General features: G+C 42.1%; 1 protein-coding gene across 3 annotated transcripts in view; it reads right to left on the reverse strand.

Annotated features, from left to right (window-relative positions):
* kcnq3 (potassium voltage-gated channel, KQT-like subfamily, member 3) overlaps positions 1–25492 on the reverse strand; it is a 104542-nt gene that overhangs the window by 14629 nt on the left and 64421 nt on the right. For all 3 annotated transcript variants that reach the window (XM_040049327.1, XM_040049326.1, XM_040049325.1), the window contains 4 exons: positions 3284–3374; positions 2344–2470; positions 928–1100; positions 353–526 (listed from right to left, as the gene is read on the reverse strand). In XM_040049327.1, coding sequence (XP_039905261.1) covers positions 353–526; positions 928–1100; positions 2344–2470; positions 3284–3374 — 565 coding nt within the window. The remainder of the gene's footprint in view (positions 1–352; positions 527–927; positions 1101–2343; positions 2471–3283; positions 3375–25492) is intronic.

Below are 25492 nucleotides of genomic sequence, written 5' to 3' on the forward strand. Positions count from 1 at the left end.
AGAGCTCTGCGAGCTTTCAAACGGGATTCACCGGAAACCCTCAGGCTTTCCACCGGCACATTACTAGAAACTAAAACCTGATTTTTTCCTGTCCTCTTGGCAGAAATCCCAGATTTGATTTAAAGCCAAAATATTAGCAGTTGATGATTTGGCCAGGCACCATCTGTCCACCGAGCTGCAGCCAAATCTACTCTCACCTCTAAGCTGCCAAAATCATTTCCAGACAAATAATTTGCAGAATTCAAGACAGGATTTTTTGTTTCCAGCAACAAAATTTCAACAATATGCATGTTAATTCACTGAGTGCAGTGTTAGTCGTAAACTTGGAGCTTTTTTTCTTTAATGCACGTACCAGCCCCCACCAAAGCGCATCAGCGTAGGTGTCAAAGTCCTGCTCTTTGGGCTGGGCCGTGGGGTTCTCCTGGTCAGACATGCTCACAGAGGCGTCATCCTTTTCCACCAGGTAGACAAGGAAGGACGCCAGGATGAGAGACAGGAAGCCGATGTACCAGGCTGTGATCAGCTCCTGCAGAAAACAGGGAAATATTTGAAAGAAGCTGATATTTTTTTATTTTAAATCCAATAAAAGACTGTTCTAATTCATTATTTACACATTCACAGCTGAGCAGCAGATTCCAGGTCTGAGAAATGAAGCCAACAGCCGCAGTTCCTCTAATGTCCACTTGAGGCTGCCTTCAAATCTGAGTCAGTTCCTGCAAACTCCCATAAACTTTCTAATCGCTTCCAGTTTAGTTTCTTTACATCTTCAGCTCATGTGAGCGCTTCACTACACTTTACTCGATACTTCAAGCACTTCAGCCGACTCCTTCCAGAGAAGTGCACATTTCCATAATTATATTTTCCAGCAACTTCCTTTAAAATGCTCACACGTCAGGAAGCAGGAAGTGTGCTCGGGTCCACGCCTACCTTACTGTGCGCATAGATGGCAGAGCCCAGCAGCTTCCACGTCCCTCCTCTCCGGTCCATGCGCAGCATCCGCAGGATCTGCAGGAAGCGCAGGCTGCGCAGGGACGTGGCCAGCACATTTCCCTGGTTACGCACCGCCACCACCGGCACCGAGGCAATCAGCACGAAGATGTCTGAGCCGAAAACACAGCAGACAAAACCTCGCGTAAAAGACTGTCAGGGAAAAGCTTTCTTCACATGGTTAATGAGACTGACCCGACACGCTGATTCAGTCGTCTTTGTGGGACGACGAGTTCCTAACAGGAGCTGAACATAAAGACGCCGATGAGATGCTCCTAATACGTTTAATGGTTTTAACACACAAGGAGAATTAATGTGAATGCTTCTTCCTTCAAAGTGCCGCACAGAACATTATATTAGCTGTAAAATATTTGGAGGGTATTATTAACATAAAATATATTCCCTGTGTGCACTGTGTTACTGCACACACACAGACTCACTCAGTAACCACTCGTCAGTGCACGCTGGTTATTACACCAAGCTGGATGGTTGAACAGAGGAGCCGTCTAAAGCTTTTAGAGCCTGGATCAGATTTTAAAGGTTGGCGATGAATAAAAAAAAGCCTTTCATGGCATCACAAGCTGTAATTCTTGTCCTGGAAGACTATTTCTGTGTTTATAGGTCAAGGCATCTGCAGGAAATCGAAAACTCATCATCATCATCCAAAAGCCGTTTCCCAAAAACTGCAGAGAAGTCTGCAAAATGGTGAGAGTCGCTTCATCTTCATCTGCAGAGCTGCTGTCATTAAAACCAGAAAACGTAAAAGAAAAAGCTGTTTTGCAGGAAAACTGACACCCACGTGCTGCAGCATCGCATCAAAAACACATTATGACGGAGCACATCTTGCTGCTATGTAAAGATTTACGTCACAGTAGCTACGTCCACCTTTACACTCTGTATGGTCTAACAACTGAAACAATCCTGATTTTCACTCCTGTGAACACCTGCAGATCTCACTGAAAGTCGAAGTTGACATTTACAGGTGCCAGAAAATGACGGAAACAAACTCTACGTTATTAATTTCAGGGGTGGGGAACTCCAGGTCTCGAGGCCCGGTGTCCTGCAGGTTTTAGACGTGTCCTGGATCCAACACAGCTGATCTAAATGGCTAAATTACTTCCACAACATGTCCTGAAGTTCTCCAGAGGCCTGGTAATGAAGGGTGAGATCTAAAACCTGCAGGACACACTTAGGCTTGGAGTTTCCTGCCTCTGATTTACTTATATCCAAAACCCCCTGTAGACGTGTTGGTAAGCCTTCCTTACTGACGAGCTCCCAGTAACACATCGTTCACCAAACAGGATGTTCAGCAGCAGATTTCCATGTTTAATGCTCAGAAACCTTTAATGACCTTACCTAAAATGCACAGGGGTTTGCGAGCGAACTTCAGCCTGCCCCTCCATCCTTTATAGCGACAGCAGCAACCGGCCGCCCAGATCCTCAGCGCAAACTCTGCTCCAAAGATGAAGATGGCGAACGTCTCCTGCACAAGGACACGTCAAAAACCCATTCACAGCTCGCTCAGATACGAGCTGCATGCGACATCAATAACGATTCAAATTCAGTGAAATCTTTCAGTTTTACTGAATCTGCCTCTTTGTTGTTACATCCTGTTTTGGACCCACTCCACGTCTGCTCTCTCGGTCGTGAAGCAACAAACAAGATTAAAAAAGAGAAAATTGAATATTTGAAGTGTTGTTTTGTCCAAATAAGCTCTGATTTGTTCAGAAGGGCAAACTGAAACTGTCCAGGTGGGAATGATTTCAACCAAAACTTGGATTTCAATTTTATTTTGTACATTTTTCCTTCGGACGCTTCATTTTTGGAGATTTTCTTGTAATTTTCTGGCAGTCCTTTTATTAAATCAACATTTTCCTGCTTTAATCTAATATATTTATTATTTTGTACTTTTTAAAAAAATGTCCTCTAACCATTTATTGATTTACTTACTCATGTTTTACAGCTGTTCATTACTATCAGTCCTATTTCAGTCCTTTTAATGTTTGTGTATCTGCATTTTACACTATTTATTTTTTAAAACAGTGAAGTATTTATATTATAAGTATTTATATCAGCTGAGTTTAGTTTATTTAAATGTGAAATGCAAGTACCAGATTTTATGCTCCAGCACCCTGCGACCCCTGAATTTGACATTTTTTTTAAAGGTCAAATTTGCTGATTTGAGTGAAACATGCGTCTGATGATGCACATTAAAAAAAGCTTCTGTTTAGTGGAATGATATATATATATAAAAAAATAAAAAGATACAAACATAAATGAAGAAATGAAATCTCACCAGTATGACCAGCCAGTGTGCCGACACGTTCTCGTGTTCCTTGAATGTGGTCAGTATGGCCAGAATCAAACAGCCCAGAACGATTAAAAACCTGCAGACACACAAGAGGAAAAACATTCAGTTACAATAATGCACGACACTCATGTGCAGGACACACAAACACTACAGAGTGCTGGAAAAAAAATCACTCAGAGTGAAACTGCACAGTCTTACTGTCACCACAAGAGGGGGCTACGTCTCCCTTTAATTTATGCACGGGGGATAAATTATATTATAATGTGTTTATATCACATTTACTCAAACCTGCAGGAGTAACTCCAGGATAAAGACTAAAAAAACCCAACAAAAACATCCTCATCAAACTTGTTGTCATGAATCTGTGGTTGCAGACCACGAGAGAAGGACTGACTGAACCTTTAGGACACATCAAGTCTTCAGGGGGAAGTGGACACGGAGGGGAACGAGACACATCTGAACACAAACTAAAACTTAAAGCTGTAACTGGATGAAAGATGGAAATCACAAGACAATGAAAATATAAAGTCAAACGGAGAATATTTGATGTTTTAACACATCTGAACCGAGACCACTACGATTAAAAAGCAGGAACACTGGAGGTCTGGAACTGGTTACTGTAACATGAGGTCTAAAAATGAAAAATTACACAGTCTTATTTAACAATGTGACATAAACATACAGAAAGCACGCCGCAGTGATCAGAAAACAGTGTAGATAGTTAGAACGAACATTTTATTAGCACACGTCAGATTTTTTGTTTATTTCTGTTTTAATTTGACTGCATGCACAGAGCTTCATTTAAATGAGGCTAAATTACAGCACATATATAGCAAAATTCATTTCTTTCCGTTCCGCCTTTTTAATTTAACCGGGTAGGAGCGTTCATCCTGCTGCTCGTGCTGATCGGTTTAACTTCAGCGATTGTACTGCAGGCTCTCTGTTGCATAATGAATGTGTGCCTGGCAGATGAGTCGTTCAGAACTGGCTGAATTCAGACTAATCTCCACCGAGCAGGCCCGCTAACCACACAGCATCAGAAAAACAGCAGAATTTTCCTTTAAACTAAACAAATTGTGAGATAATTGTGAAGCCAGCAGGCTCACTGACAACCTCCCACTGCTACGGTGAAATCTGCACACAGCGCTTTAAAAAAAGGGTTTGGTTTGGAAAAAATATTGCCATTAATTTCAATGGACAAACCAACAAAGTCAGTTTAAGTCACCTGTATTTATGCAGCACATTTGAAAACTATAGGAGCTGATCTAAAGGACATTACATTAGAAATATAACAACTACAAAAGCATAAGTGAAGCAGCACAATTAAAGGAGACCTGTTCTGCTCAGTCCAGCTCCAGAAAGATAGCTTAGCTCCTCTGCCTTTAAGAAAAATGTCCTCTGATTGGCTGCCCCTAAACAACACATTGGAACAGCAGGTTGGTGGGATCTCTATGACATCATACAGCACCAGAAGTAGAAAAAACTGAGTGAAGCTGAGTTTTTAGAGCCGGCTCCAGTCTGAGCTGTTGGCTCATGGGGATTTCCTTTACACACCCTGACCTGATACGATAATATCGTACAATAATAACTGTTTAATATGAACAGCCTCCAAGAACAGGATAAACAATATGAGCAGAGCTCGACATGATGCTGGATTTAAGATCCTGGGGGCAGCGCCGCAGACAGATCAGCCAGTTTTGGTTTTAAGGTGGAAGCGAGAATTAATTAAACAAATTCAAGCATATTTATCATGACGCCAGTTAGCAGGCTAACAGGTGGCATCAATTTTCAATGCCCTTAAGCAAAGCACTCAGTCTCTTTGTCCAAACACAGCAGCATCCAGGGTGATAAATCACCTCTTGGACCTGTAGTATAATAAGTAAAGCGAGGCTGTTATCACATTTGTTCACCTTGTGCTCGAGTACGCGCTGGTTGGTGGTCACATGATTATTAAAAATCCAGCTATGCAGCAGCATCATTGATCATCATCAGTAAGTAACCAGTGAAATAAAAACCACAGCCTGGTCCTGCATGCAAACGCTAATGCAGATTTTTATTCACTCATGTGATTGTCATGTTTAACCTGTGAGCCAGCAGGATGTGAGTCACCATTACAGAGCTGAACACTTCAACATGCACGGTAAATGAGTAACAGTTGACTGTAAACAGCTGCACAGAGGTCACCAAGTGATGTTTACATGATGGTGTTAAAAGGTCTGACTTTCTAAACAAGCTGCATGAATCAATTACTGCAGTGGAAACAGCAAAATCATAGCCTGATGTAATCCCTATAAATCAATAAACAAATAAGCAATAACAAGAAAAATAAAACAATAGAAAAAAGATAGAAAAAGTAAAAAAAAAAAAAAAAAAAAAAAAAAAATCACATAAAAGACTTGTATGTCTTGGTTAATGATTGCTACCCCTGAAACTGAATGAAACATACCCCCCCCCCCCCAAAAAAAACAAACAAACAAACAAACAAACAAACAAACAAACAAAACAATATAAATCACACTTTAAAAACAAAAACGTACTATCCACAAACATCCACAATAGGAGTCACCAGTGCCCTCGATTAGTTACCAGTAACATTAAAGTAAGAAAACAGAGGAAATCTGGGATGGAGCAAAGCCTTCTCAGCTGTGGTACGTGGGCCACGGCTCGTACCAGGAGGGAAACTTACCAGCTGCAGTAATCTGACTTAAAATATCAGGAAGCTTCATGAAAGCCAGAGGACGAAGTACAGAGAGTACAGAGTGTATAAAACAGCAGCTGGTTTGGTTTTCTGGAGCAAGAATTGAACAAACTGAGATAAGAAGGTGACGAGCTAGGTTATCAGCTAATGCTAGCTAGCTAATTAGCAAGCTACACTACAAACTAAGATGGTGAGCAACAAACACAAAAACAAACAGAGCTGCTAAGTCACAGCAGGTTGATCACCAAAACTTCTTTGACATATTATTGACAGGTAACTGTTCTAAAAAAACACCAAATGTGACTCAGCGGTGCAGTAGTTTAAATTAGCAGAGGTCAGGCCTAAAACCAAGGCAGGGAAAAACAAGATACCAGCGATCTGATCAAGTCGCAACAGTAGAAGATGCTCTGTGGAGAGTATCTTCTACTGTGGAGTACGACTGGATGCAACAGAAGCACACTGGGCTGTCAATCAAAGGAGCCACACCCTTAACAGAAGTGTATCACCACCTGTACAGGTGTTAAACTGTCCATAGAGTCTAATCTGTTTTTGCAGCAGGCTGGGAAATTTTAACATTGGAGTCTATGGGGAATGACTCACATTTGGAGGACATTAAAGTGACAGAAGAATTTTAGTGTTTAAGGCTTCATATTCCAGCCTCTGAACAACAGAATAAAGGCCCAAAATCAATTCATTTTTTTATATAGCACCAAATCACAACAACAAATCAATTCAAGCCGCTTAATATTGTAAGACCCCAAGATAATACAGACAAACCTCAGCAATCATAGGACCTCCTATGAGTACAAACTTAACAATGGGAAGGAAAAATTCCCTTTTAACAGGAAGAAACCTCCAACAGACCCAGGCTCAGGGAAGGGCGGGGCCATCTGCTGCGACTGGTTGGAGGTGAGGGGGAGGGAGGCACAAAGACAGGCAGGGGTGAAGGTGGGTCAGTGGATGAAATAGAGCCCCCTGTGCAGCACAAAACATCAAACACATTCAGCTAACTGGAGAAAATTTAGTAATTATAAGAGTTAAATCCTCCTTCATTTGTGTGACTAATGACACGAACGCTAAATACATCAAGATGAGCTTTAAAACAGGAAAGAAAAACTCTCTTTGCAGTTCAGTAGCTCCTGTTTCAGCCTTAATAAAAACATATTAGTTGTCCTCTATAATAAAATGAGAGCATAAACTATTTATTGTCATTTCCACTTGATGAATCCCCTAATTCTCATTCTGTGCCCTACCACCTAAATATTCAGTTTTCCACGGTCTAATGCTGCATTTTAAAAAGCTCGTACTGCTACTCTTACACTTACATTTAGCTTCCAGAGCTCAAATTAATTGGATGCACACGTACAAATGGCTATTTAAATGCTCCTGTAGAGTCGATCACACTGTGGCTGGATTCCAGGTACACTGGAGTTAACCGCCCAGCTATGATATACGACCCCGAACTGCGCTGAGCAAACTCAGCCGCAGGAAGGCAGCCAATTAACATTTATCCAGAGCGCCCATTACTCGCCACCATCAGCTCTGCAAAAGATTATTTTGTTCTTTCTCAGCTTGGATGTGATGGGGTCATTTCAAAGCAACTCATCCAAGAGCTTCACAGCAGCCACGGGACAGATTCACTGATAATAAGAACCTCTGGAACATGTTATCATTTGCATAATTCGCAACACTACAGGCGTTGATGTTAAGACGCGAGTCGTGCAATTAGAGTCCAAATAAAGGCTTCTTGGTTTTTAACTTACTGTAGCCTAATCCAATCAAGTATTTACTGCAGTATTTCATCAGGGTCATTGATGTAAAATGGTTCAAATCTAAAAATAAGTGCAGAAAAGAAGCTTCAAGGCAGACGAAGATGAAGCAGCTCAACTGACAGATAAGTCGGGTTAACTCGATATTGCACAAAAATGGTTGAAAATGAGATTAGAGGAAACTGTATACGTTTTTCTGTGGGGTTAAATTGTTAGTGAATTTGTTTGGCCACTGCAGAGTTAATTAACTGGTAAGACTAGTATCTCGAGGAAGATATGGATTTGGATATTTGGGGGAAGGATCCTTTACTGTACATGTTTACATAAATGTAGGCGTGGAGCTCAAAAAGCCATCGATTGCTCCACCGTTTAGATTCTTTTCCAGTCCTCCACCCTTCCATTCCTGAGTCTTGAATCATTCATGGCCTGTTGTATTGCCATTAGCCGGTGTCGACAACTCGGAGAAGTTTCTGAAGTGCTTCACAATCATAACAGCATCAATATTTCACAGCCAAACAGCCTGAAGAGCTTTATCGAATTGACCTGAAAGAAATGGTAAATGGCCTGTATTTGTATAGCGCTTTACTGGTCCCTAAGGACCCCAAAGCGCTTTACATATCCAGTCATCCACCCATTCACACACACATTCACACACTGGTGATGGCAGCTACATTGTAGCCACAGCCGCCCTGGGGCGCACTGACAGAGGCGAGGCTGCCGGACACTGGCGCCACCGGGCCCTCTGACCACCACCAGTGATAGTTGAGCGCTTGCACATGTGGCTGTCACACGTTTCTCTGACTCTTCACAGTGTTTCCTTCCTGCATTCCTGTCCTCTGAATTAAACTGGAGCGTTTCTCCTCAAAGTTATCCAGAGGACAGAGATAATCCTGGAGCGAGCGCAACCAGATCGATGTTAACTCGATATGATCCGACAGATACAGATCTGCAACACAACCGGCTTCCTATTCGTCTTCAAATAGTTTGTTCAATAAGGCACACAGAGCGCCGTCGATGCCCATTAGAGGCGACATGTCGAGTGGAGCCGGGCGGAAATCAAACAGTCCGACTGAATCCGCAGGAAAAAAGTCAGCCAAAGAAGATGTGGCAGGCTCGGGAGTGACCACATGGCTTTGACGGGTTTAACAAGAGTCCAGTTCTTGAGTTGGGCCAGAGCTAAACAGATAAATCAATAGAAGAGACACAGTCTTTACCATTTCAATCATCCACAGCTCCACACAGACAGAAAGTCCGGCTCAAGTGAATGAAATGAGTCCAGTCTAGTCCATCGATATCCACACCAGGTGGCTTCCTCAGGAGGTCTGACCCATAACAACAGACTATGAAAACCAGATTTCTATCCTGCTTTTTGATGTTCCAGTGAGAGTAGTGGCAAAAGTAAGCATTTAGCTATAAAGTCCTGTTTCTGGGACAGCCAGCAGTGTTTCCACAGGAGGAAGTGACATAAATACACCCTGAGGTGACACCAACACCTCCAGCCTCACTATTAGTCTGTGTGTATGAGGTGAGGTGGTGTAACGCTCCTGGAAGCTCCATTAGCTTCCTGTTGGACAAATCAGTGAAGCATGCCGTCCAATCTGTGCTGTGATTGGCAATCAAGAGTTTCCTGATAGAGAAAACGGTCTTTCCATCCATTTTCTTTGTGATAAGGTCACGAGTGACTGATGAGAGGGGACTGGACCTGGTGGCTCTGCAGGAATCGGTAAAATGATGGAGATTCGCACTAAGAAGAGGCACTGGTTTTTGAGAAAATGGTCTAGTGCCTGGAACAGCTTATAGAGCGTTTGACATATGCGATAAATAAAGCGTCACAAAGCCAGAATCAAACAATGACCCAACTAAAGGAGACAGAGTACAGCTACAAGGTAAAATCCTTTAGTTTTAAAGCTCAAAAAAGCCACTGCAGATACTGAAATGTGTCCAAAAGTAAAAGGATGGATAGTTATACTCCAATCATACAAAATGCCTTCAGTTCCCTTCAGTTTTGTGACTAAAAATTGAAACAGCTAAAACCTAAAGTTCAGATTTAATTAGTTTATCTGTTTATGTGGACGAATGGTTTACTGTTATTAGAGGTTATGTGGCAGGAATGATGAGGTCATCCCACCTAAACTCCACTCTCTCCGTTAATCCACCTTCCCTGTGTCGGCCCGGCGGATCCTCAGCTATGCCCGGTGCTGATACCACCCCTGAGGTTTCCTAACATCCAATTTGCCAACGAGATTCAATAAAGAGTGCCGACGACGCAATTCTGGCAGTTAATTTGCTCAGTAATATGCAAACACTGGTGGGAAAGGACAGCAGCAGGACCGGCGGTAATGACTGCAGTCACAAGGACGAGATGAGAGGATCTGTGGGAAGACGTTTGCAAACAGTCGAACATCATTGACGTGCTGCTATAAAGCGGAGCGAGCCTGGTGTTCACTGCTGGCTGACAGCTGCAGTTCTTTGACTCACTTAAATGTTACAGGGAGTTTTAGGACTTCAATATCTGAAACTTCTGCTTTGGAAATGAAATTTTACAAAACTGAAAAAACGAGCTACTCTTTACCTGGGTGAGTTTATTATTAGACACTCACTTCAGTTCAGAGTGATCAGATTTGATTTATCACACAGTTAAATTATCCAACCATCCATTTTCTGAACCAGTTCAGTCACAGACGCTGGAGCCGATCCCACCTGTGATCCTGTGAGCAGACATGAGCTGACGGGTTTGAACCCAACACCCTCCAGCTGGTTGGGCCCTGGTTTTGAACCCAGGTAAATTAATTAGAGTAAACTAATGAAGACAACTGTTACATTAAAGCTGTGGCCTGTTTTGTTGTTATCCGTGATGTGTTTCATGATCATATATTGTATGTATTGTACGCTGTACGAGTAAATGGAAGACCTGCATACATGATAACCAGATTATCTGTATTCCTCACCAATGCTGATGAGATATGACTTCAGCGGGTCCCAGTTCTGCAGCAGGCGGGTGATTGCAGGGTTGAGTGACAGCCATCTCGTCACAACATGGCGCAGGATATCATGGAATTCAACGTCACAAAATTCACAGAACTCTTTCAGGGACTCTCTCCTTTTGGCAGAGGTGGAAAAGAAGCTGTATATCTTCAGGACAATATTTTCCACATCAACTGAGAGCTTGTCCAGGGCTTATTTCACAGTGTTATGAACAATATGTGCATGGCAGTTGCCACGAAGGATCTCACTGTTGGTCTCTTTCAATTTTTTTTTTTCTTTCTAGGAGGGGAACAAGCACTGTTGGTCAAAGGTGTACTGTCGTCCCAGACTTGTGCCGCAGTGTCGGTGTTTGTCTCCCTGTTGGCCATGCTGGTCATCTGTTGTCTTCCGGTATCTTCTCCGCACGCGACCTTTCCTCGACCAATGAGATAAGCGGTAATCTGAATTGTTATACTCGTGCTAAGTGTGCTGTCAGCTCATTGGTCACAGAGCAGGAGAGGGGCTGGGAATTATGTTTTCAAACAAAGCGTTAAATCCATTAACATTTATAGACTTTTTGTGATTCTCCCTGTATTACGGGACAAAGTGCGTCCCTTATTAGCTCAATACGGGACGTGTACTTTTGTTTCTAAATACGGGACGATTCCGTATTTTAAGGGACGGTTGGCAACCTTATGTGCTTTGTATCTGGTTTGTTAGCTAGCTTTTAATTTATCTGTATTGTCAGGCAAGCTAGTGTTAGCTAACATTAGCCAGAAGAAATACAGCTCAGGGTTTCATCCAAAAAACGATCTCTTGATGAACTGAAGATCATGCTAATGCTAACCATAGCTTTTCACTGAGGGTAAAATTTCCATTTTATCAGATACACTTCAGTAGATAAAGCTAACAGCTTAGCTAGCTGGCTAACTTTAGCTTTTCTCTACTTCATGTGACATGTCTGTCAGGCTTTTTCTGTACAAGGAGTCTGTTTATGAAAAGTGTGATTTGGGTTTCTCACTCTGTATTCGGAGTAATACCCGACAATTTACTGATGAAGTAACTGATCAATCGGGTCACTTCCTGTCTTTATCGTCTACAAAGACATCTTCTCCTCCTACCTTCACCATTGGTTAGAGTACTGGGCTTCACCTTTATTGATGACTTTGGAAAATGCATTCTGCCCTTATTGATTTATCTGGGAAGCATTCTGAAATATGGATTCATTTTCCCTGAATGCTCCGTCTCCCAGGAGACTCCCTGCTGACCTCAACACTGCTTCTCAAAGCTGACAGAAGGTGAGATTTACAGGCATTTGCAGCAATCCTGACCGAAAACCATGTTGGGAGTGATGGCTTTCACCTCCAGCACCTCCCCCTTTCCCTCCATCCTCCCCCACCGAGGACGGCCCAGCAGCTGGAGACAGGAAAAAGATATTCAGGCTGTGATTTGGGATTTGCTGATCAGGCAGAACATGGTGTTTCACTGGGGATATCCTGACCCCTGGATGTACTGGCGCATGGTGTGTTTGTAGTTGTGTATCTGTGCATGTGTGTGTGCCAGACAGCTTCAGACAGCTTCAAGAGAATAAACCATGGACAGATTAGTAGATGGACTGGTACTTCTAGTCTTATTTACCCAATCACTCGATGGATGAATCAGGGTTCAGATTTCTTATCTTCAGTATTTTCAGTTTCACTACAGATTGGACAGTAGCTGGACGGTGTTTCTACACAAGTTTGTCGCTTCCATTCAAACTAGGACCCCAGCAATATTTTTAGCAATCAAAGCAATCACAAGGAAGTTTCTGCCAACCACCTGGTGAAATTTATCACTAGTGACAAATGGCTGCCAGTGGGGTCAATGACCAGTCTGTAGATCTGCACGACTAAGTCCCACTGCACGAGTAGGACTTTAGTCTCTAGTCTCGAGGCCCGTGTGCCTGGGCTTTATTCTACATTGTCACCATGACTGTCACACATCCAAAATCATGCACAAGTTAACATTAACATTGTTAGTAGCCACGTACCTGCAATACCTTAACATAACTAAAAGTCTTTTAGCCACTATCACCATTAGTAAAAAAACAAATTTAAAAACCATGTTTAAACATTGTTGTGTTAGCTTCACTTTTCAGATCTGGGAGTTCTGATCAACTTTTACAGTATTTGTGGATAAAACTTCCTTCCTTTGGCTGGTGCTATTATTAGCTTACCTGCTAACAAATTGAATACTAAAACTCAACGTATTAGCTAGCAGGCTAACCTTAGCATGTGTACCTTTTATTGCTAACAAAAGCACACATAAGCCTTATCTAAAGCCTCATGAGTGATTGTTTTTAGGCCTTTATGTAGAGTTTGTGTTGTGTTAAAGGCCTGTTATTTGTTGATGACCATTAATAAATGACCATTAGGTAGTGTCTAAGCTAATGTTAGCTAGCATTTAGTTACTGTAAAAACAGAGGTCTTCAGTCACGAGACTCAATCACAGGCCCGGTTTGACTTTTCTGATTCACTTACTTTGAGTGTTTACTCACTCCCTGATTGAGCAAACAAAATGAGATAATTAGTCAAACTAATCAGATTCATTTAAGCTAATTATGTAATATTTTTTAATTAGCTTAAAAAAAGCCACAGCAGCAAACCCACATCAGAGAGTCTCCTAAAGCAGCCGAGGAGTCAATAAGCTGCAGAGATGATGCTGATTACTCAGGAAAACATCTACCTGCTGGATGCATCACACTCAAGTCGAGTGCTGACTTTGAGTTTCTCTCCGTCCTTGTGAAGCGCCAATCAAATCGACTCGTACAGTCCCACCATGAAGTCCTCAGTGGCCTCACGGGACTGAATTCAGAGGTTGGACGAGATCAGTGGAGCTCTGTTTTAATCTCTCCTTCTGTGTCTGCTTGATAAAGATTTATGAGTGTTCAATGATTTGAACAAGGACGTCGTTCATCCTAAAAATAGATCACACTCCTTATGTTGAGCTTGGTTTTCATCTCGGGGGATCTGATAGGTCAGACTGTCACTTTATCACATTAGCTGGTAGAGATGATAAGTAAGGTAAACCTTTGAGTGTTTTGCACCCTGTAGTTCACTCATTTCAGTGACTTAAAACTCCTGTGATCTGTGCTTATTTTACTTTTTTTTTTTTAACTGAGGCTGCTGATGATAAGGAGACAAGAGGGGGAAGCAGGAAGGTGAGAAACACCTGAAAGTCGGAAATGGGCCAAATTAAATTTGATAAGGTAGAGTAAGTTAAACTCATCTCAACTTTGAGACAACAGAAGCCAGCTGGAGTTAAGAAATGTGGAGTTAAAATGTGTATATTTTAAATGCATTGATTACATCAAAACTGGATTGTTTGACCTTTGACCTTTAGATGCAGATGTACAGATGTCTTGTCCTGGTGGGGGGACTCGTCTATGTTTTGTGGAGGAGTACATATGTTAGCGCCTTAATTCTGTTGGTCATTGGAAAAATAAAATCCAGATCCCAAAGTAACTCAAAGTAACTATGAGCTAATGACCTTCTATTGATCTATGACATCAGTACACATTTTTCTGAGTGGTCTCAATCACTAGTTTTAGCTCTCATTGATTATAGCGTAATTTTTTAAAATTATGGTCACATTTAAAGAAGAAAAAAAGAGAAAAAAAAACAGTAGTAATGAAAAACAAGCAGCGCCAGGAGACGTCTGGAAACTCCGAGTACAAAACCAGTCTGAGCACTCGGAGGAACACGGGCGTGCTCACAGGAGGGGGGGCTAATTAGACACTGGGGAGATTATTTCAACACAGGTAAACCCACTGAAGGCAGGACAAACAATTACAAAGGAGGAAAAACTGACCGGGAATAACAAAACGGAAAAAATGAAATTACTTTAAATGCAAACTCAAACCACGAGCATATAATAACTTCAGGCATATTCAGTTGTTTTGTTTTTATTTTTGATTGTTTAGAAAACAAACTTCATGTTGGAGGTATCATTACAGCCGGCTGGATGAGAGGTAAACAAATAAGTCTGAGACTTCATCCTGAAAAAGTCTAAAACGAACTGCAGATGCAGTTTAGTGTTAACAAAACACGAAGCTACTTTAGTCAAAACAAAGCTATTATTAACATAAGCAAGAATTTATATTTGGTAATACGGCTCTGAGGTCTGCAGGCTGAAACAGAGGTAAAGGTGGGTTGCAAAGTGGCTGCAGATGAGCAGCAAACATAGGCAGGATAAAGCTCCTTTCTTTTAAAGAAAAGTTAGAAAAGTCCAGACAAGCCTGCAGCACCGTGAAAAAACACGGGTTGAAGGAAAACAGAGAAAAATAAAAACAAAACTCGACTGGAAGCTTTATGGATGGGCAGTTCGTTTGGTCGTCACAACCTCCAAACTAGTGATTTATGTTCCTGTACATGAACCTTATTTTTCCACCCGTCTGGTCTCAGATGCACTGATCTGTTTCCAATATTGCGAAATGAATATTGTCCACTTTCAATGGGTGGAAAAACTCCACATTTGGAGGGTGAAGGTTGGGTGGAGTTAATAATTTTCCAGTTAAACAATTTTGACTCCTGCACCCGACAAATTTCTGCTTCATTTGGTATCTTTAACATTTTTATTAATTTGAAACAAGTTTTAAAAGATCGTGGGTTGTTGTTAAAATCCAACGAACGAACCTGTGCCTTCATTAAAAAAACGTGACAGTTGATGTCAATGAACACGAACAAATTATTTCTTTTCATGGCTATTTCGTGTTTTTACTAATTGACCATACTGATTGATCACACGTTAATGAAACATTTCACCCGATCTCTGCGACTCCTCAGGCTCACAGAGGGTTTTATTTTTTAAACCATGGTAGATTTAGCCGAATACCAGCTGACTGTCACTTTCGAGCTCTCTCCATCGACTTCAGCCCCTATCGCTCGTCTTTCACAGCTTCTTTACTGGTTATTCCAGTCTCCAGTGTATTTGGCTACCAAAGGAAGGTGAAGGTTTATTATTCTTTCTGCTTTGGAGATTTTTTTCCTGTTTGAAGGCAGAAATGCACGCTGAAAACACTGCAGCCAAAATAATGTACCATCGGTTTTTGTCTGCTGCCACTTGACTCCAGGTACGCTGTAAATAAAACATCTCTGAAAGTCACTGCAGAGAATCAAACTGCCTCCCGTCACTCTGGGTCAGAGCTCATGTTTATTCTGCTGCTGATACAAAGCCGGAGAAATGGGAGCAGCTCATGCCGATCACCTCGACTCGCTGGGTCTGATCAAAGCATTCGCCTCAAACAGCAGAGCTGAGGGAGCCGACGGGTGAACGTGGCGAACAGATAAAGTCATGCAGATCTGCAGCAGTTTAAAATCACTGACACTTCTCACCACAGTTTCCTCTGGAGGGGAAACTGACGCAGTCCGCTGACCTCATCTTTGAAAAGTTAAGGACCAAATCTCAAATACCGAGAGCTAATTATCTTAGATTTCCTGGCCGCATAATTAGGGTCATTCCAAAGGAAATGAGGTTCAGTAACGCCTCCCTGCCTCTTGGTTGGAAAGATGAGTGAAAGACAAATATGGCTGCCACAGTCATACTTCAGTAAAATGTAAATGTCTCCGAACTCACACAAAGAATCAAACCGACAGATCAGACTAAGTCTGAAGCTCTGTGAGAATAAATGTAAAATACAAGGAAGAAAGAAGAAGTCAAATTCAAATAAAGCAGGAATGAAAGAAGCACGAACGAGAGAAGGAAGAGACACAAAAATGATAAGGGCACATGAAAGGAAATGAGAAGGGAGGGAAAAACAGGAAGAACAGAAGAAGAACCACTGGAAAGTGGAAAAAGAAAGTAGGAATGAAGGAAATACAACAACAAAATAGGTCAGAAAGACTTAAGGAAAAAGGAAAGGAAGAAATGTAGGAAACAAGTAAAACAAGGATGAAGTGAAGAACATGAGGTGAATAAGGAAAGGAAGGACAGAAGCAGAGAAGGAAGAAAGGAAAGGAAGAACGATGAACACACTGAAAGGCAGAGAGAAGGGCGCGCTGTAGCATCACACTAAAGTACAGATTAGTGAAGTAAAAGTACTCGGATACTTCCTGTGTTTGATCGGTCGTTCTTAAAGGGCATCGCTCACTCATCAATCATTCTCTGATGCTCATTCATCAATCAGACGCGGCGTCACAGTCGTGGCCTGTTTTGAAGTAATCAACAGAAAAATGGCGCGATGATGACAAATGGTGCTATTAAACGTCCCGAGGGATGTGGAGAGGCTTCTTAACGAGCAGCCATTTGTGTTTGTTTACAGGATTTATGAAAGCAGACGCACTGACCCAGATCCAAACTTGAGAGGTAACGTCATCGCCGGGGAGTCGGCGTCACTGCGACCAACTGTCCCCGACAGGAAGTGGAAATAAGGTGATGGTTTCTTTACATTTCCTGAGAAAATTAAAGACGCTCTCTCCCTGCAGGTGTATCTGTTTGAATTAATATTCTTTTATATATGTTCGACAACAAGAACAAGAACAGCTCCAGTAATCGATCTGTGAACATCACCGGACTAGACGCTCGTCTATGCTGCCTTCTGTGTGCCAAACAAGTACCTGCCCGAAACAGCAGAAATGAACCTCTAAATAGAAATCTAAGAAGAAGAAGAGAAATATATTTAGACTGGTGAAGAAACAGAAAAGTCAGTGAAAGGCAGAAGCACAGAAAGAGTGAAGGAAACGAGGATAAAAGAGGACTGATGAACCAATGGACGTAAGGAAGAAGGACAGACAAGCCAAAGGAAATAGGAAAAAGAAGAAGGACAGAGACTGAAAGGAAATAAAGAAATTAGGAAAGGAGGACAGAAGACCCAAACGAAATAGGCCTTACATTTGAAATAAATTGTTGGGAAGTATTTTCTTTAATATTTCTGCTCATTGAATTAAAAACAGATTTAAATGTTATCATCAATCTTTCTGGTTGGCTCCCACCTAAGTCCTTCTGTTTTGTGATTGGTTAGTTGAGCCATGTGTGAGTCAAAGCAAGGACACTGAAAATTCCTCGTTTCTCTTCCACTCCAGCTTCAGGCCCTTCAGCTTCGTTTCGTCTTTGTCTCTGCGTCCTTTCAGCCGACCGTCAGAGGTTTAGATGAGCCTCTTCATTCGGTCCATATGCTCGACAGTCCACAGCTGTGCGATTCAGCAGGGCCTCCGATGAGCGGCAGTCCTTTCATGGAGCGCGTGTCATCGGTTCTGCGAGGGTTTTGCCTGCCAAACGCTCTAATTTGTCACCTGAGTGCCCTCAAGGCCAGGGAAGCCATTACAGGCTTGGCAGGCGGAGGTGTAGGCAATCAGAGTGAGTCGGCCAACAGCGGCGCTCATTAACACGAAACACTGCTCGACTCGCTGCCTCCGACGTCTGAACGGCACCGTCGGCCGCCAGCTAAACGTCTGAGGTCAGACATGAGAGGAAGAGCCTGTAAACACAGCGTTTAGACACCCACGCTCACACGAAAGCACGTCTATGTTCACGAATCCTCGTACGCACGTATGGAACTGCTTCAGCTGCACGACTGACTGGGAAACGTGAACATGCTGTGTGAGCATCGCTCCTCTGACATGAACCCCCGAGAGTCGGCCGAGGTTTCCTATACTACAAGGATAGGTGTAAGGATATGAAGTCAAGGAAACAAGGGAAGGAAGGAACGAAGGGCTGAAGTAACCAAAAACAAAGGACAGAAGAGAAGGAAGTAAGGAAAGAAAGAAAGAAAAAAAAATAATGGCATAGAGAAGGAAAAAAGTATAATAATAAAGAAGAAGGATACATGTATGGGAAGGGAAGGAAATAAGGAAAGGAAGAAAGACAGAAGCACTGAAGCGAATAAGGTTATGAAAGAGGTGAGAGTGCCTAAAGGAAACAAGGAAAGAAGAAATTACAAAGGAGGAAGAAGGTTGGTTGAGGTAAAGGAAATAAGGACATAGAGGGTACAAGAGCTGAAGGAAATATGACAAGCACAGAGAAGGAAACAAGGTAATGAAAAAGGTCAGATGGGCTAAAGAAAACAAGGAAAGGAAGAAGGATATAGGAAGGGAAGGAAAGAAGCAAAGGAGAAACGTTATAAAAGAATTAAGGAATTAAGAAGGTCAGACTGAAGGATACAAAGACAGGACAGAAGCAGCGAAGGAAACAAGGCAAAAAGGACAGACTGAGTAAAGAACATGAAATAAAGGAAATGAGTAAAGGAAGAAAAGCAGAACAGCTGAAGGAAATGAGGATACAGACAGGGAAGGAGACAAGGATAAGAAGAAGGCCAAAGGAGAAATATCAGAGAAAGAAAGGAGGTGAGAAGGAAATAAGGAAAGGATGAGTTCTTTAAAAAAGAAACAGGTGTGGGTTTGGTGGATGCTTAGAGCAAGTTGTAGTGAAAAATGTGTTTACTTACAGACCAGCACTGTCTTTTAGGGGACGTTATATTAAAGAAAAAGACATTAAATGCTGCAAAAACAGAAACATTTCTCAGTTTGATCAGAAGCAAATGAACACAAAGCGAGTGGGTGTTTCTTTGATTCTGTGGGCTGAGAATAAATGCCACTCATTATTAAAGATGTTCTTCGTATTGGATCAAAGTCTGAGGAAAAGGCTTCCACCCTGGAGGACAGATGTGGACAGCTGGAAACCGCCTCGGGCCGGTTTCAGCTGCAGCAGAGCAGCCAATCGTCTGCTTTCTACTACGCATCGATCGCTTTAACCCACAAAGATAAATCAGGGACTCGTCTTGTTTGAATTTAACTTTCGTGTAAACAAACTGCTCGTTAGCAGCAGCAGCAGAGAGCTGAGCCAAAGCTTGAGGACAATATTTTAGCTTGTGCGAATGCATTAAAGCAAAAGAAATGTCAATTTAGAGGCTGGCAGGAAGTGCTGTTACAGGCCTGATTTATTTAAAGGTTCAGTACATCATGTTTCTGTGAACTCTCCTGAGTTTAAATCTGTGGCTCTGCATCAGGACACTGTCTCAATGAGGCTCTGCAGATTCACTGTGTTTGTCCAAATTAGATCCACAAATGAAATTTACAGGAAATAATCAATCAAAACAAGACAGAGAGCAAATGCACGAGTAAGAGAGCAGAATGTTCCTGGACACCATCAAGACATCCATCCAACCTGCAGCTTTCCTGTTTCAGGTCCACCTCCAGATCATCCGGAGCAATGCTGAGGAGTTCCCAGGCCAGCCGAGAGACCTAATCTCTCCTCCAAGTCCGGGGTCTTCTCCAGGACCTCCTCCTGGTAGGACATGACCGAAACACCTCAACTCTGAGGCATCCAGGAAGCATCGTAAGCAGCTGGCTGACCCACCTCAACTAGCTGCTTTTGATGAGGAGGACTAGTGGCTCTACTCTGAGCATTGACTGATCCAGCTCCTCACTCAGCCACTCTATGGACAAAGCTTATTCTCGCCACTTGAAATAATCGGCCGGTAAATCTACAACTTTGCTTTTAGGCTCAGGTCCTCCTTCACAACAACAGGCTGGTACAGCATCATCATAACTGCCAATCATCTGTCCATCTCCGGCTCTCCTCTCTGCAATAGAACCACGACATCTGTGGAGAACAGCGACGTCATTCTGTCAATGCAAAGCCACCAAAGCGGAGAGCCTCTGTTAGTTGGCTACATTCAGACTTCTGAAAGTAAGTCTCCACTGTGTATGTATCTGATATATATATCTGAATGTAAGAGTCAGTGACCGCTGCCCATACAAATCCAGTTCATGTATCCATTCAGAGCTGAGTTTGAAGTGTGAAATGTGCGACATTGTGTGTGCACAGCCTTCTATACAATCCAAACTACCAGATTAGCTCTCTGATTGTGGCTAACGTTAGCAATGCTAGCAGTGGAAACAGCTTTCCACACTACTGCTGAATGTGGTGACGTATCACTCAGATTACGCAACATAACCGTCCATTTTCTGCATCAGAGTAATTTCACGTTTTCTTCTGCTGTTTAGCTTCAGGTCAAACTGCAGCCTCTGGAAAAATGATGCCTATGAGGAAAAAGGTTCAGAACAAAGTGCAGTTCCTCTAGTGGCCACTTGAGTCTCCCTCCAAAAGTGAGTAAATTCCCCACAGACGCTCTCTGCTGTGTAGGTCAGGCTATGTAGCGCCAGTTAACATCTTATCACTCCACCCTTTTTTCTAAATATGGTTACTTCAAGCTTCAAAAACTAATATTGCAGCATGAAAACTTGAATGTTGAGCCTTTAAAATGTGGAATCCAAAACAAATAGTCGACACCATGGTGGCTTGATTCCATTTTTTATATACAGTCTATGGTTCAGAGCCTGAAACCCCTTGGGTAATTTTATAAAAAGGTTGTGGTTTGAATGAGAAAAAGAAAGTAATCGTTGAAAGAAGGTTGAGTTGGAGCAGGCTTGACACCATGACACCAGTACAGATGCCAAAGCACAACGTGTAGTTTAACATAAAAGCAAACGGTCTCACTTCTTGAAGACATTAAAATTCTCCCTTTGAGGTTCTGCTGCGAGTAAAAAGAAACATTTTCTCTGCAGTTTCTTAGCTTTCCATTCACGCTGCCATTAAAACGGTTTGAACTGTGACACGTTGCATTATCCTGCTGAAAACAGCCATTACAAAATACAAAAACTGTGATTCTGAAAAACTCAGACAGGTCAATGGAGCTGACGCCAAATCTACAGCAACAATCTGCAGCCTCGCCATAAACACTGCCTCATCAGACCAGGCCGTGGTTTTCCTGGTTTTCCAGTCAAACTTCTAGCCATACATTTCTAATCTCAGCTCACAGCACGAGGACCTGATATGATCTTCTGCCAAACCACCTTAAAAGTTAAACATGTCGGTTTTGAGTCCACTGAGCTGGTACAAAGCCTTCCTAAGCCTTCCGGTAAATAAGAGAAAAATCAGCAGGCCGTGTTCCTCTGAAGAGCTCGAGGGTCATTCAGCAGCCACAGTTCAGGTTCATTAACAGACACTTCAGTCTCATCCTCTCCCAAACTCCCAGTCCAAACTGCACCATCATTACACAACAAAGAAGCCTCCAGTCCACCTGACAGCACTGGAAATCATCTGACCTTGGCTGCCCAGTCTGGTGACGCTCTGAGGCACGCTCATTAATCCTGAACCTGGTGGATATGAAGAACTGTTACAGTACACTGGAGATGCAGGTGTGCAGGAAGCAGCAGGAATAAAAGGAAATGTCTGCAGATGTAGGCAAGTAGACATCTTAAAACTTCAGCTGGGTACCATATTTTTACCATAAAATGATGTAGGAGGAAGCAGGAGAACGTGCACCCTCAGCAACTCTAACAATGACAAATACTTCACATGACGGACTGTGACATCTCTACAGCCATAGCACATGCTGTACGTGACCTCTACTGCAGAGGTCACTCAGCACATAAACACTGAAGCCAGAAGCATCAGCTTAAAAACAGTTGTATGTACAAAAACAGCTTCACAGAAAGGTTTCCAGTTCGGTGCGCACAGACACACAGACTGTAATAAAAAGATGGCCACCGCAGCTGTGATGTCAGCTGATCTTTAGCATTAAAATTCTCCAAAAGGCACCAACAGCACAAACACAGCAGAGACGTCCAGTTCAACGATGTTAAAAAGTTCTGCTGGTGACGTTTAAACTTTCAATGAAGAACAATTAAAACCAGTGATTCCCAGAGTGTGGGCCAAGGCCCCTGGTGGCCTGTGGATGTACTGCAGGTGGGGTGTGAGGTCATTTAAAATAAAAAATCTCATGTATGCTTGTCTGCTCCCCAACTCTTCAAACTGCCTCGAGTACCAGGATGATTACCATCTACACAGCTGCTGGTTTTTGTTATTGCTTCTGATATTTTTTATAAAAGTCAAATCCTTATAAATTTGAGATGTTATGTGTAGAAGCTGATCTCAAAACGAATGGCAACATTTCGTGTACACGCGTCTGTAAATGGTTTGTTTAATGTACGTTTATGTGCATTCACAGCTAAAGATTTTTATTTTCTTGAGTTGGCAGGAAGTCCTGTTTTTCATTGATTTCTACAGTTGTGCATTATTTATTTATCATACATGTTTATAAGGAAAATAACAGATGAGAATGGCACATACACGTGATGCCGCCATTCGTTTTGAGTGCGTCTTATACAATGAATATGTAACTTGTAAATAAGATCAAATTAAAATATGTAGTAATTATTCAGTTGTTTGGCGTTTATGCTATCTGACTGTATAGAGTGAAATATTGAAGACCGAAAGAAAAACATGATGAATTAACATACGTGTGCGTGTTTGCAGACATGGGCGAAGCAAAGAAAAAACTACCATAGGGCTTTAAAATGAAACATTAAAAAAAAGAAACCGATCTAAAGAGTCAAAGCCCCTGTATTTACAGCTCACACATCCTTCTTGTTCTTCACCTTTGGACCGATTTTTGCTCCTGAACTCGTGTTAGATCTCCTCGAGGATGTTTTGGTGTCGAGTGAACGGAGTTACAGCTGTTAGTAAAGATTCGTCCTCATGCAGCAGAAAGCCCGAACATCAGAATGAATCAGTGCAAACACAAAGAGGGAAGCACGTCATCTTCAGCTGGTGTGATGGTCACGGCTGTGATTATAGGTTTGGGGAGCAGGTTTTCAGAAGTGGGTCGCTACAGTCTTATGTTTGCTGACTTTGACATGATCTGATCATTAATGAAGATTGATTTTTAGTCAGTAAACTAATTGATTAACCAGCCAGTGATCGGCGTTTGCAGATTTGAGCTCTCTCGCTGAATCCTCCTCCATTTCTGTCGCGCTGAGCATTGGATGACATGCATTCTGTGTCTCTATGGCAACAGCTGCTCGCTGGAGTATCCCTCTGTCTCCAGATCACCATGGCGACACCTGCTCGGCTCCCTTCCTCCCTCCTATCGGTCCTGTCAGGGATCACCACTCATACCTCGTCTGTGTGTGTTTCCATGGAGATGCTCGTGCTGCGGGGTGAGCGGGTTCGGGATGCGGCGCGAGGTGCGACATGATTGGTCAGTTTGAGGAAGAGAGGGTTCGGCGTGGCAGGCTGCGGACGCGTTTTTCCTCGCAGGCTGGCAGCAGACGGCGAGCGGAGTAAACAGAGTCCTCACAGACAGTCTGCCGTCTGTAACGCAGCAGCCTGTCGTCGATACACGCCGTCTGTCACTAAGTATTGATTAGGTGGACTAACCGATCATCTGTGATCACCAAGATACACAACTGTGCATATAAAACACAGTCCTAATTATTTTTAATGTTTCAGTCTCATATATATTTCAATTGTAGCTTCTTATTCATTCTTCTGGTTTGTAGCCCTGAAATAACTGCTAACATATGTAGGCATGAATAACAACAGAATACAATAAAATACACAATATTAGATATATTATATACTGTGATATTACACAGCTGCACCTTCGACACATGTCGTCGGCCCAACCAGGTGAGCACTGAGGATTTCTGTTATTGTCAAAACATTAGAAGCATTTCCCACAATATACAGTATGCTTACAAATAAAAACAATATCATATTAATGATTTCTATCTAACAAGTAAATGAATTATACCACTAAAGATCATATAGTAGTACACACACACAAACACACACACACACACACACACACACACACACACACACACACACACACACAGAGAGCGTGATTATTATAAAATGTTTATATTCTAAATATTGATCTAGTTAATCCATTAGTCGAATTTTGATTTAATTGTAATTGATGTAACAATTAATAATTACTCTAAACAATAAAAATAAAAAATACTTTTTAATCATAGTTTTAAGAGGGTAAGATGTATTTATGTATGAATTATATATATTTTATATGATGTACCTTAATAATAACAATTGCATTTTCATTAAGCTATTATAACCATACACATGTTTAATTAGATTAAAATGTATTTTAAGCTATATGGTAATATTATGAAGCAATAATGTAGTATAAATATTTCCATCGTAGGGGTAGGAGGTGTCCACACTATCATTTCAGAACAGTTGTTCATCCACACTGAAATGACTGAAACACTTACGTTTCTGTATTGCGCGTGCGTGAAACGTAAGACGCGTCGACCTGATGCGGTAAGCTGAACACAGCTTCAACTGTCTGTTTGTTGAAAAATAGTAACGCGACTGCATTTTCTTGTTAGTAACGGTAACGGCATTGTAACGATAGATTGTTACTCATTACTGAAAAAAGTAAGGCCGTTATTAATATCACTGATTTTAACTACATAAAACTCTTTCTTTAATAAATCTAACAGACAGTTAACGTCATTGGTGCTTTACCTCCAGTGACAACCTGACGTCAATGCATCGCAGCTGCACTTTGAAATGACAGAATTATGTGTCTAAGTCCTTTTTTGAACCAAACCACAGTGTATGTTTCAGCTGCCACTCCAACTCCTTTCAGCCTCAACTTTAATCTCTTTCAGTGCTTCTCTGTCGACTGCCACCCCATCAAGTCTTCTGAGTGCTTCAGATTTAACTAAAGATTCACACGCGACAGTGTCGAGTCCTGACACAGACGTTCGAGGTCCATCTCAGTTTTTCTCCGTCTCAGTCTGCTGGGTTATTGAGTTAAACTTTGGGAAAATGAGGCGAGAGGTGCCAAGTCTGTCCCCCCTGGCGCTTCCTTCAGCTGTCAGGCAGGATGATGAGGTCTGGATCAGCGAAAAGCCAGAAGGCTATACTTAGTTTCTCACAATGCAAATTCTTCTGTGAGTACACTGTAGGCGCTGC

The sequence above is a fragment of the Simochromis diagramma genome, unplaced genomic scaffold (assembly GCF_900408965.1).
Source record: "Simochromis diagramma unplaced genomic scaffold, fSimDia1.1 OVJJ01000355.1, whole genome shotgun sequence".
NCBI lineage: Eukaryota > Metazoa > Chordata > Actinopteri > Cichliformes > Cichlidae > Simochromis > Simochromis diagramma.